This window comes from Lingula anatina, chromosome 6 (assembly GCF_051362555.1).
Source record: "Lingula anatina isolate TDL-2025a chromosome 6, LinAna3.0, whole genome shotgun sequence".
Classification (NCBI taxonomy): Eukaryota; Metazoa; Brachiopoda; class Lingulata; order Lingulida; family Lingulidae; genus Lingula; species Lingula anatina.
The window spans coordinates 6,555,747-6,569,453 of NC_141772.1; the positions used below are offsets into that span (position 1 = coordinate 6,555,747).

At 36.3% G+C, this 13,707-nt stretch overlaps 2 protein-coding genes across 2 annotated transcripts; one reads left to right on the plus strand and one right to left on the minus strand.

Annotated features, from left to right (window-relative positions):
• Positions 1–911: 911 nt before the first annotated feature.
• On the minus strand, positions 912–8,934 carry LOC106178368 (polynucleotide 5'-hydroxyl-kinase NOL9). Its single transcript, XM_013561517.2, has 11 exons — positions 8,777–8,934; positions 6,957–7,579; positions 6,070–6,738; positions 5,793–5,924; positions 5,300–5,436; positions 4,615–4,769; positions 4,053–4,141; positions 3,465–3,699; positions 2,767–2,839; positions 2,318–2,451; positions 912–1,829 (listed from the first exon to the last, which is right to left on the minus strand). The coding sequence occupies exons 2-11, from the start codon at positions 7,571–7,573 to the stop codon at positions 1,707–1,709; spliced, it is 2,364 nt and encodes a 787-aa protein (XP_013416971.2). The 5' UTR covers positions 7,574–7,579; positions 8,777–8,934; the 3' UTR covers positions 912–1,706.
• Positions 8,935–9,005: 71 nt separating this feature from the next.
• On the plus strand, positions 9,006–13,486 carry LOC106178370 (uncharacterized). Its single transcript, XM_087015426.1, has 5 exons — positions 9,006–10,155; positions 10,447–10,715; positions 10,995–11,078; positions 11,420–11,496; positions 12,576–13,486. The coding sequence occupies exons 1-5, from the start codon at positions 9,219–9,221 to the stop codon at positions 12,634–12,636; spliced, it is 1,428 nt and encodes a 475-aa protein (XP_086871552.1). The 5' UTR covers positions 9,006–9,218; the 3' UTR covers positions 12,637–13,486.
• Positions 13,487–13,707: the final 221 nt, after the last annotated feature.

Below are 13,707 nucleotides of genomic sequence, written 5' to 3' on the forward strand. Positions count from 1 at the left end.
ACGGGTCGGGACTAAAACCATGAGTACTGCCAGCGTACACGCTGGTGGTACTAATAATACCAAATGTTTCAGAATTCAGCATAAGACGTTTAATTTTTGTTGACATCATTCAAATTGTATATTTTAGGTGAATTTATTCAAAAATGAGTTGGACTAGAGATGACAAGCTCCCAAACCTCCCTCATACAGATTTAGCACTGTGTTTGTGTATATAATATTGCATGAAATGGGCCAATTTGAGAAGCATACTCAAATTTATAATGGAGAACTAGAGTGCTGGAAGCATTTTTTTTTTCAGACTGTAAAATAAACACATTAACATTACATGTCTAAGGACACAATGTCGTAATTCAGTCTCCACCTAAAACACACTCCTTTATCATAAAAAGGGAGGGGAAAAAGAAAACACCATTTGGTGCCTCTGAACTCCTGCTAGCACTTCCTTTCTCAATTACAGAATTTATCCTCAGCAGTGCCACAATCAATTTATTCAAGAGCAATGTCATTGTCAATTTGTAAGTGCTGATCCTGCAATTGAAGACATCAGCAACCTCTCCTATGTTAAGGGCAAATTCCCACAAGAAAAATGAGACCAGTTCTGACATCATTCTTTTGACATCATGAGTGAAATATTGGTAATCATTTGATCACAGGCTAAAAGCACCAGCTCAGCGTCAAGCCATCACCAAATAGTTACGAATCATTGACACAAGTAGCCTAATTCCCATCTACCAAGTGCCTTATTGTCACGATCTTGAAATGGAACTTTTTTGAGAACATTTTATTTTTTGAGTGTGAATCCACACTTAAATGAATTGTGAATGTTCAAATGCAATGGGGAAATGAAATGTGAAGTAAAAACAGGGAATGACTAGAAGGAAATGGGAATCAAATTAAGACTGGAGTGAACATTTGTCAAAGATGTCTGATCACGCCTTTAGTGAAAACAAAGTTGTTACATGCCAAATACAAAATCAAAAACATGTAAATCTACACAGCATACTTCCTATTTACTTTTCTAGTCCATATGTCAAAATACCAGCAAAATAGCCTTAGCTAAAAAGTAGCCTTGGCTATAGATAGCTGTTAGTATATTCTAATGTAACTACAAAATGTTAAAAAGAAATAGCAAATTTGGAATGATTTTTTTTATTATAAATAATTTGGGGTCAGCTTGCGATTTCTACATAAATGCAAAATAAGAATATTTATTCATTTCAATATAGTTCCAAACCCACTGTGCAAAAGCACATACTTGTGTATAGAATCCCTTCTACTAGGCAGTAGAGTAACATTTTTGAAGGGGAAGCTGCTGTGCTAAACACTCAACACATTGTTTCTTCACTGTGTTAGGTGAGACATGAATCTAAGAACATTTTTCATTTCCACTTTGCAAACGCCTTTTCTTGAATGACTGATCAAATGACTTAAAAATGAAAACTTAAAGAAAAACTGAAAAATTGAAAAGCCTGCTAAAAAAAAAATAAACATCAAAACAAAGATGCAGGTCCTTTCAGAAACCTGGTTCTATTTTCAATTTAAAAAAATTGCATGGCATTATTCAAAATCTTTTAAAAGAAAAGCCTAATAAAAAATATTACTGTTATGATTCAAAACCAAAATTGATGCTAAATATTTATCTTCCACATGAAGATGAAGTTCCAATAAAAAGTCCCATTTTGTTTCCAAATGTGTTTACCATGGGATCACAAATTATCCAGCAAAGATTTGGAATATTTCTTCCTCTGAAGGTACTGTCTGGGTTTTACACTGCCAGTCCCGACCCCATCCCTGGGGGAGTCTACATAGGGCAGAGGACCTGGACACTTCTGAAACATGGCAAGAAAACATCAAGACTAGAAAAATACCTTTTGTCTGTGCTTCAAAATGGACTGCAGAGGTGTAACACTGAGGAACTGTTCAATTGCAAACAATAACCCATGATTTTTTTCTCTTATTCTTATTACCTCTTTCTCTAAATTTTACTTCTTGTGACAGACTTACAATCAGTAATGATACTTTTCTAAGATTTGCTTTTTATACTGATTTTCTTTTTACTTCAACTTGTTCTCTCTCTAAAAAGAGATTTACTAAATTAAATTTCTACAAATATGTCTTCTTTATATTCCAATGTCTATACTTTATACAGGTAAACTGAATAAGCTATTTACCTAACTTGTGCTCTCTCTGACAAGAATTTTACTACTGCAAAATTTTGTTTTACGAATATACCTTTTACTTTTTCCAATGCCTAAAATTGGTAAAGATAGTCTGAATAAAGATATTTCTTCATCAGAAATGATTTAACAAGACCTACCTGTTTCAACAACATCTGGTGTGGAATATCCAGAGATCCCTTCACCAGACAGTTGACTTTCTCCAACATGGCAGACGACAAGGGAGTGATAATGTAGAAAACTTTCTTCACAGGATCTATGCCTCTAATAATCCCTTTTAAAAACAAAAATTTGATTAAGAAACAAATTCAAATGTCACATGAAAAGCATCATGTCTGATATTTACATCATTTTTCTTAAAGGTTTTTTTGGCTCGTTTTCTGACAGAATAACATCCAATGTCTTAATTGTCTCTCTTATCAGCAAAAGAGTCCCAAAAAGAAAGAAGTTTTTCTCTTACCTGGAGCCTAATAAAGTCAAAAACATAGAAATGAAAACTGCATAAAAATAAAAATAATAAATAGGTCGAAAAAATAACTATAGATAAGCTATAAAAAAGAAATTGATAGAGGCCTTAGCCATTACTTACCAAACCCGAGACATGGACATACAGGAGTAGAGGTGAGGAACCTTGGAAGTTCTGGGTCACTAGGTGGCAGCATCTACAAATATAATTTTTGAATAAGATACCAATTACACTGCTATCAGTGGCGTCTGTTTTGTCATCTAATATACAAAAGAAAAAAAAAATATTTTGTGTGGTAAGGATAGAATTACATGTGATGACTTCAATACAGACTCTTACGCTACTTCAAAAAACACTTTCTACAAGGAATTTGTAAAACAGCAGGTGACATAAATATTAGACCATCTAACTTTCGTGATTGGTGTGGTAACCTTCAATCAAATGCTGCAAAGCTAAAGAAATGACAAGTAGCCATGTATGGAAATTTGAAATTTTGTATAATCTGAAGACCCTTCTGATCGAGCACTCTGTCTTAATGTTCCATATTCAGCATTCTGTCTTGAGAGATTGATATGATGTTAGAGAATCACTTATGGAGCTCCAATGGTTTTCACTTTGCTGCTATATTCTTACTGTGCTAAATAGTGCATAATGCTCCAGGCAGAGTTTCCACACAAACAGCATGTAGTAAGCAATCCTGTGAACCCCATCACAGTGTAATTACATGGTATGATCTCTCAAAACAGATCGCTTGAGGTGGGACAGTTTGATAAAACTCCCTGCGTGAAAAGGTCTTAAGGCTGTTGACATGAGAAACTTACATGGGTCTTGTCTACTATACACAAGGCCACCAGAGAGCCATTCAAGGCATACATGACTTGTGAGGGTGGGACCATACTGCCACTGACATGTACTGCCACACTGCACCATGACACCATGAATGGCTGGTGGGCGTTAATTGGTACAAAATGCTCACTAGATGGCAGTTGCAGTCTACTCAAGTATGCTATGGTGGCCATAGCTCTTGTGTCTGGGGCACTGTAACGACCCTTGCGCCTGAAATATGTTAAAAATTTTTACAAAACTTGAAAATACTGAAACAGGTCTGTCACTTGAAGTTAGGTATGTAAATTAAATACAAATCTAATGCCACACAGTGACTGTTTGATCATATTATTAAGCAAAAATTTAATTAAATTTCTTGACTGTGTGTTTAAAAAATATATGCAAGAAACATTTATCATCTATTGGAAAGAAAATCAGGAGGTGAATACAAAATCAGAAAAATGCTCATTAAAATTGAATCATTTACATCAGATGCTTTAGATCTTTACATATACTTTATAAGATACTTTAAAGTCAAAAAGAATATGTTTCAACATCAAAGAAAATATGCTGATTGGGCATACTCAAGTTGAGTTTCATTAGCAGATTCTATTATGGTCAGTTTATGGCTGTAATCAGCCAGTCTATCATCTACTTCCTCATCTGGTAGTGTCTGAAATAAAATAAAAACATGGCAATTTTTGAAACAAAAACAGAATCTGGTACTCAAAATTTTGAAATTATATTAATTACTACATAAATAAATCAAAATTTATTACTACTATATTTATTACTATTTTATACACCGCTCTATCATACAGCCAATAGAGAAACCCTCTGTATGTCAGAGCGTCCGAGTCTGATGTTAAAATTATAACTATATATATCAAAAATACGTATTTGCATTGAACTATTTTTTGTAATGGAAGTGGTATCAACACCTCCCCCCCATCTTTGTCATTTGGACAGTGGACATCTTTCCACCACCACCCAATGACAATTACCACCCAAACAATCCCCTTAAAAATTAGAAATACCTTTGAAAAGAAAAGTTAAACTGACAAACAATAGAGAATCTGATGTAGTTTTTTAAGGACAGGATATTTCCACTCATAACAAGTCACACTGTCACTATTGCCTACTCACTCCTGCCTCCATATCAGTCCAGCCTTGTGTCGTCTGCATAAAATTGGGTGTTATTGGGGAGAGATTCTTCGACTGTGTCTTGGCAGAGTCCAGCTGAACAACAAAGTTTGGTTGTACAGTCCTCAGCACATCTACCAACAGGTTTAGTCCCAGACCTGAAGATAGGAACCAGTGTCAGAAATTAAGGCTTGACCGTCTGCCCGGGGCTGACAACTTTCAGAGCAAGCTGAGAAGTTTTCCCACCCGGCAGACATTCAGTCCAGCTACTTTTCAAGATGGCTGGACTTTCGGTCCAGTAACTAATTTTCCTAAGAGGCAAACACTGATAGGAACAATAATGAACACTTCTTCTCATAGCTTAGATTATATCTTCACCTTTAGGTGCCTACAATGTTGGTATGGCTTGTCCAAACAACATCATGGTAGAACTACAGCTGGATTTTTATCTGCCATTAAGACTGATCCAGGGGGAATAAAACCTTTTTCAACTAAAGTTTTCACAGAAATTTGAAAGGTTAATTGAAGGATCTGAGGGGTATTATTTCTTACTAGTCTGTTGCATAAACACAAGTCTGTGGCATAAGCACTGGGCTAGGGCCAAATGCCAGTAAACCTAAAACTGGGTCAGCCCAAACAATTCAGTAAGCTAAAAGTTTTAGGCACAGAGTGTGTTGCTGCTGAATACCTTTATTCCATCCCATAGTATTCACAATCAGTGGTGTAGTAGAAAACTGAGACTTGTACTTTTTAAAGACATACTTGACACAGTTCACATAATGGCTGGGATCTTCAGCAGGAGAGGCACATCCAACAAATGTGGAGCTAAAACAGTTAGAGGATCTTTTAATAAAAAGAAAATAAAGGAATATGTGACCAAAACAGTGGAATAAAATTATCTCACTTTTCTGACTTAATAAGTAAATTCTATTTAATGTATGCATTTTCCACCATTTTAATGGCAAGATATGAACTCTGAGCTCATAAGAGCACTACCAATTTTTGCCATATGCTTTGACAATAAGCTAAATTGATTCATCAGTTTCTTATATCTTGGTAGAATAATCCTAAGCTCTTACCCAACTAAAACTGAAGATAATAAAGATTTATAAAGATTCATCTGATAAAATTAAATATTTCTTTAACAATACAGTTTCTTAGATTCAACAACAGAAACCTACCATGCAGGTTCTTGCTGGTGTGTGAATGGTGGCCCTAGCAATGGTTCAGTTACAGAGTTCAGTGTCACACAGCCCTGCAGGGAGAATTCTGACTGTCCAATATCACATTCCAAGTAACAGACTTCTCTGCAACTAAACGGAAATGAAGAAAGTAAGTTAAAAGATTCCCTGTAAAAATAAACAACAGTTTAAGGCTGATATGTCATTGAAAAGCAACAGTATACCAAGTCTTGTTAGACTAGAAATTGGTTCAGACTTCAAATTAAATATAACATACCAGTTTAAAGCAGTGTTGACCAGATAACGTCCAAGTGTCGACTTCCCCATGTTCTTTCCTCCACAGAGGACCACCACTGGGCCTGGATCATGACATCCCTCTATTGCACTACACCACATCTCAGACACATACTCATAGTTCTCAGTTATCTCAAGGACAGCTGGTGGTCTGTCATGAATGATCTGAACACCAATGTCAAGGTTGATATCTGAAGTTGTGCTCTGTGGCATAGGGGAGAAAAGATTCTGAAATGGACTTATACTGGAGACATAATCGCAACACAGGCTATCTAGTTGCTTGAAATGAAGCACCACACTTTGCTGAGTCATTTCATGTAGAACTCCTGTAAGAATTTCACTGTCCTCGTTTTTTAAAAAATTCTTTACAGCTGCTGTCCTTTTTTTAAGAGCATCAGAGTCCTTGTAAACTCCTATGCTTGTCTTGTTAATTACGTCTATATTTTCTCTGTCCCCTGAAGTTTTGACCAACAAGAGGCTACTGCTGTCGGGAGAGTACATCCTATAGGGGGCAGCACCAGGCCTTATCTTGAACCCAAGCACCATGACTTCTCCAACAACCACAGAAATTTCACACTTTCCCTTGAAACAGAATTCCTGGGGATGGTTCAAGGTAATCAGTACAGAGTTGGGATCCTTCAGGTAAAATATGCTGAAAGACATATATATTATAAAAATTAAAATAAAAAGTGATTTTAAAAAATCATAGAACAGAAGCATAAAAGCAAAGTAACAATGAAGGTAGATAATGATGCTAGTTTGATCAGATCTGTGAAAAGTGTAATATACCAATACCTAAATTAGTAAAATACACAATACGTTCTTAAGACTTACAACAGTTCTTAGACTTAAAACAGACTACTGTAGTACCTTTCTTGGTGCACTCCTTTTACATTATATGCAAGTGGTTCTTCTTTTTCCCCATCCCCAATTTCATCTATTTTACCATGAGTACCAATGTCAACTTCATCAGCTGTTCTTATGCCTTCATCTCCTTTCCTCTTTTCTGTGTCTAAAGTACCACCAACAGAAATTTCACTTTTTCTGTCTCTGCCTCTTGATCTTTTTGGTGAAGTAAATCTGTCAGGTGAAATTAAAGGAAGATTGAGCCATTTGTCTCTCTTGCTCTTTGGCATTGTTAAAGTATCCAAGTTCTCTGATTCTGCTCCTTTCCTGCCTTTAGGCTCATTTGATTCCTTAGGTGCAGGACTTAATAAACTGACATCCTTCTTTGCAGACTTACTTTTACTGTCATCACCTGAGCTGTGATTGTCTAACGCCATTTTTCGTTTGCCACCCCGTTCCTTTTTCGGAGGGCCTAATTTAGACAATAACCTGCTTTTAAAGTCTACAGTTACAATCTCCATTTCTGAAGACTTTCTTGGGGCAGTTTCTTGACTGGATGGTTTGCCATGTGACCTTGTATTGTGTGCTAATGGGGCCACTGCCTCAGGTGCCTTCTTTTTCTTCTGTCTACTTCGACCCATGGTTTTCTAAAAATAGTGAAACAAGTGTATATAGACCTTATTTATATTCAAAAAAAAAAATAATAATAATTTCAAAAAAATAATTTTTGAATCAAATAAAGATTTTTGAATTTCATTGGCATCACTATTTCTAAAACATGAACTCAATACAATTTTTTAAAGATTTTCTACTGTATAGTAAGAACTGACATTGCAAATGACAAGGTCAATCAATTCTGAATGTGTAAATGTGGACAAATGTATTAACTGGACACTGTTGCCCACTTTTTCCTCAACCAACTGACATTACAAAATAAGTCTAAAAATATTTGCAAACAGTTTTTTTCCTAGGCGGGGGACTGTGACCTACCAAATATATTTTATTTCTTTAACTTTCTTAATCATTTTTAAATTAAGTAAAATTGTCATAGCTACAGCTTAAAAAATCACTTCTTAAAAAATTACTGAGATTGTCCAAAATAACAATGAACAGGCCCATTATCTATCTTTCTATTAATACTATCACCACATCTGCTATTGTTACACATGTATCTCTATCAGTTTTTATATGTGGGGCATTTCAAAATATCGCTCCCTCCTTTTCCCCTCTACCAAACCTTCTGGCACTTGTTTCTATCAGTTTGGTGCAAAAGTTTTTATCATGCATTTTATTTTTTTAACCCGATACAAATTGGGGGAGGGGGGGGGGGGGCGATCGAGAGTGCCAAAGAGAAAAGGGCCTCAAATATTTCTTCAACAGAGGGCGCTATATATATCACAATGATAACAGTCACAAGGGGTGTGTTCATTTGCAGAGGGCATTGCTATGCACTGTGTTTCCATATCAAAGTCCTCTATAAATTACACACAAATATCGTTCATAATATTTACATTTAATCAGTTTCATTAATAAACCATGTTGTTTAAGCTGTTATTTTAATGGGCCCGAATGTCTACAACAGAAGGTAAGTGAAGCAATTTATTTGACCTTTACCAATACCGTCGGCAAATGCGAATACTACGTACCAGTCTACGCACTGTACAGCACATGCAATGGAGGGGGGGGGGGGGGGGAGATTACGAAGTTTAAAATACCAGCTCAGGCAATCGAGTAATGGATCGTCTGGTACATAAAATCATAGCTATGTTCTACCCTCGGATCATCTTTTTAAACAAGAGAGCATTGTATGTCTTTTTCAGGCAGTGATAACGATATGAACTTACCGATCAAATATAACGTACACATTTACACGTCCACATGGTGTTGTCTTAACATGTGCAAAATTAGGTCAAATTTGTGCGTATAGAATTGGGTCAAGATAGTGCTATGTTTCAAAATAGTTAATATAGCTCTTTAAACAGATCCAGGTCTATATTTTCGAATAGAATAATGATTGAAGATATGTATTTTTGAAAAAAGTTCCCTACTTTTGCTTTGTGCGAAAATTGAAAGTTGCATCAACAGAATTACTCCGCTGCGTAGAGCGCATGATCAAAGATGGCAGCTTCCGTGAAAAGAAAATTTTTATTGTCCAACTCGGAATTAAAGTGAATGCTTCATGTTGTTCTACGCTAGATTGACGGGGATCAATGTAAGGTATTGTAGTGAAGTTGGTTCTATAGCATAAAGGAATAACAGCGTATCAAACGCTGTCTACCTTACATAATGGAGAAAACTGACTCAAAAATAATAGGCGATAGCAAAGCAGACGATTTGGCGCAGATGGACTCCCAAGGGCTCTCTCTTCCTGTTTCTGCCGCTCTCTTCACTTCGTTCGAAAGTGACATAACAGAAAATGAGGATGAAGACAGACCTCTCATTCGAGCTGGAGGTTCAACGGGGACAACAGCGTCTGGACTGCCAAGTTTTGTCGGACAGTACACGAACGCAGACACGGCCAGGAAGGTGCTGGAGTATACGAAACATATCCAAGGTTTAAGTGCCGATATGACCTCTTCGGTGGAATCCAGTAGGGATCTTCTGAGTAGTGACAATGAGGGGACAGATCAGGAACCATTTCGTAAGAATATAGCGTATATGAGACTGGCAGAGACTGGGTTTGTGGGGGAGGAAGGTGAAACAGAAGACTCCTCCCTGTCAGCAACAACGAAGAAACCGTCATCAACAGCAGAGGCATCTGCTTCTGTGTCACAGAAAAATACTGAACACCCATCACAAAAACATTCCAAGAGTGCCAAAACTGACCATAGGTCAGCTGACAGTTATGATGACACGGTGCCCTCAAAATCTGGGTCAGGGTCAAGGACTTCTAATTCTGGGTCAAGGTCATCGAGCTCTGACTCGCCAGATAGAACTCTGGTTGAGGACCCAGCTGATGACGGAGATGATGATGATGATTCCCCAAGAAGCAGCAGCAGCAGACCTAATGATCTGACATTGCCTAAACCCCTACAGCATTATGAGAGAATACAGCGGATGAAGTACACATCAGAGACAGAAGATGCAGTGGATGTACTGGATGAGCTGGCCAAGACACCACTGCAGAGTCAGGGGACTGTGATGAAAGAAGGGGAGCTGGTGGCATTTGTTGCCGATGACTTGCAGCAGAAAATAAAGCTGAGCAGCCCTTGTAGCAAAGATGGTATGGCATGGTGTTATCAGTTGGGGTGTGTGCATGTGTGAGTGTATGTTTGGCCAGGAGAAGAGGTGGAATACCCATAAATAGTAACTGTCTTAGAAATAGAATTGTATGTGCAGAATCATGTGATCCTATAATAAAGTGGGTTGATCTGTATATACATGTATGTAAATCATACACCAGCAGTTGTATGCTTTAATTGTATTAATTGTCAGAGTACTATAGCCTGAAAGTTCTTAACCATGCTAGTTTTTGGTGCATAAGTATTTAACCAGAAAATGCAAATTATTTTAGGTGATTTAGGAGGTGTAAGGGAGAGAAAAGACAGCCAAGCATCTAGTCTAAAAACTACCTCCAGCAGTAACTACAGTTTGTCCAGCAATTCTTCAGTCACGTCCTCCTCAACATGGTCTACAGCAGCGACACCTATCCACAGAAGACGGAGTAATGCAGATGTCCCTCCTATTGATCCCCATGTGTTGAGAGACATTGAGATTCAAGCCACCCACATTTCAGACAATTTGGATCAAATGTTGAAGAAACTGAAAACAAGTATGGAAAGGGTAAGTGTGGTTATACAGTGGATCTTACCATAACATTTGCCTTGGCAGAACAGCATTATTTTCAACCTGTGAGAAATGACTATCGGCATCTCCATAAGTCTTGTAAAATATGTGGTAACACTAGTATCTAGAAAAAAAAACATTCGGCTTTTATCCTGTTTTAACCAGTTGTATCAATGGACTTTCTGGGTGGATTCTTCCAAGGTATATGACACAGGAGTCCTGTATATGCAGTAGATTATAAGCACTGTTCTTATCATCATCACTCTCTTTTCCCAGATGTCTGCTATCACAGTAGGTTGTGTTGACACTTATAAGGAAGCCATAGACAACACATGTGATGCTGTAGATGGAAGTATTAAGGTACTTTATTAAAATACAAATTAAAATAGCAAGCATGTTAGGATTGTTTCTTCTAGATTAAAAAACCTATTATCTTTTGATGTTGTTTAAACCAGTTTGCTGTTCATTTCCAATGCTGAGAAAGTGGACTTAAAAGTATAAATATCCCTAAGTTGGATCTAGCAGAATGCGTGTTGTGTGTGTGTGTGTGTGTGTGTGTTTTTTTTTTTAATGTGTAGAATGATTTCAATAATGCCACTGTTAAAGGGGATTTGGCATTGAGCTTGAAGCTAACTACTGATTGCCATCAATGTTTATTTTTATAATTTTTCTATTAAAAATTTCACCCTGTATTTTTTCAGTCCATGTATGCACTGATGGCAAAGTGTGAAGAGCTCAGCAAGTCAGTTAAACCCATTTATGATATTCATGAACAGATGTATCCTTTTGCTTTCAAATTTGATAACTTTTAATCATAATGTTTCTGTTTCTATATTACCAAGTGTCATGTTCACAGTTGAATGTGTTAGATGTGACTTAGTCTATGTGGAGCTACAGCAGATTGTGTTTTCAACCATGCTGTTCATATATTGTGTTAGATGTGACTGTGTTCCAACTGTAAGTTTTGATTGTGTTTACCATCATACCCTGTCCCAATTGTTTTAGGTGTGAGAAAACCCAGAGTAGCTGTTATCTGGTAAAAAAAAAAAAGACCTGTTTCTTTCTGGGTTTTTTTTTTTTGCCCCATGAAAAATTTACCTTTTTTTATGTGGCAGTAAATAGTGTAAGGAAAATGAGCTTCTGAGTAATAAGATGATAACCTAATTGTTGTTTGGTAGATTACTTGCTGCTAAAGATTAAGATGCTTGAATATTTGCTTTGACTCAAAATCTTTTTCCTCTTTCTGTGTTAGCTACTTCACTAAGATATGACTTCTTTAAGAAACAGATGTTCCGGAAGTCAGAAGTAGATTAGATTATTATGTTGTTTTTGCTGTAGAAGAGATTCACATACTTGATCAAAGTCTTCAAACTATCCAACATGCATGTAAAATTCTTCGATAACATCTTTCACTAAAATAAAAACAGTATTCTCTAGAGTGAGAGAAAAACTCTTTCCATAACGGCTCTCTTAATCTAGATGTAGTTTACGCGTAGGTTTCTTAATTTCCTGCACAAGTCGGTAAATAGGTTATATGTAACCATACATGACAAGACCTGTTTTTTTATGGTTTCTAAGATTTCCTTCAGAAATAATGTCACTTGTGTAATCTCTTCATCGAATATCATGCATATTTTCACAAATCCTTTCAAAAGTTTGTTGATGTTGTATTTCTTTACATATTTGAGTTGCTTATTTATATTTTTTGTATATTTATTCATTTATTTATTTGACATCATGAGTTTGTTTCCCTTTCATTGTCTTGCTTTTGGGTGGGTTCATATCTTAATTCTTTTTATGTTTGGAAATAACACGATAGTAATTTTTCAAGTGTTGTTTGCCTTAACAAAACCTCAGCAAGGAAATCAAGAGACTTCTAGACATGTTTGAGATGCAGATCGCAACCCAAGACCACTGAGATGGAACTAAGGATCACGACTTGGTCACATGGCCTGTCACATGGTTAGTCACATGACATAGTCACATGGTTTCTTACATGGCTCTTCATTCTGCTATCAATGCTCCCTTCCATACAGTATTAGACAATAGGTGAAGTGAATGCAATATGAACCTGCTGAATAATACTGCTTGAAGCCAGACCCAGGCCCAAGTATATGAGTCTAGTGACCGTGCAAAAATAAAATCATGGCAGTTATTTCTGTTTAAGTCTGAAAATGAACCACGTAAAGAGCTGGTTGTAGAACAATTATATTAACCATTTCTGTTAATTTCACTGGCTTCACAGCATTTTCTCTGGCTAGTTAGTTAAACATTAGTGTGCATAATTGATTTCTCAATGGCTTGTACATGTAGACAGTAACTGAATGTATACTAATATATTATTTATTTGAATTAGTTCAATTAGCCTCGCATGTGTTATGGTATTGATACTGTTTTATATTTTGAAGTTTTACTCAAAGGAATTTAAAAGTTACTCATTGTGTCATTTAAATGTGCAATATACTGTGTTATAATGAATTGGCTTTGTGCATCAATTTTGTATTTTTTCATATTTTTTCAGTAGCTAAAGTAACTTTAAATAAATGTGTATCCATGCCAACATTTAGATAAAGTTGTGTTTAGATGATGGATATCATTGGAGCGATTATTGCATAAATTTGTTATTGTTGGAAGATTAAGAAAACTTGAAAATTATTTTTTTTCTGATTGGTTGTAAGCAGTTTGCTTAGAAGATGAAAAATCAGAATGATTTCATTTCCTAGCTGTTACAGAATTGGAAAATAAATCATGAAATTACGTAAAACACATTATTTGGTGTTGGCTGTTTTTCTGTGTTATTACCCCTTATGCCATGGGTATATATTTTAAGTATGATATCCATGACAATTTAAGACTGGGTACCCACAAATTGAGATCGATACATCTGGAACGACAAAACTCCCTGGGGATTCAAGCTACATGTAAATTGCTGTCAGGTTCCAGGAGCCGTAAAGCACCCCGCACACGGTAAGCAATTGGCGCGCGCCAC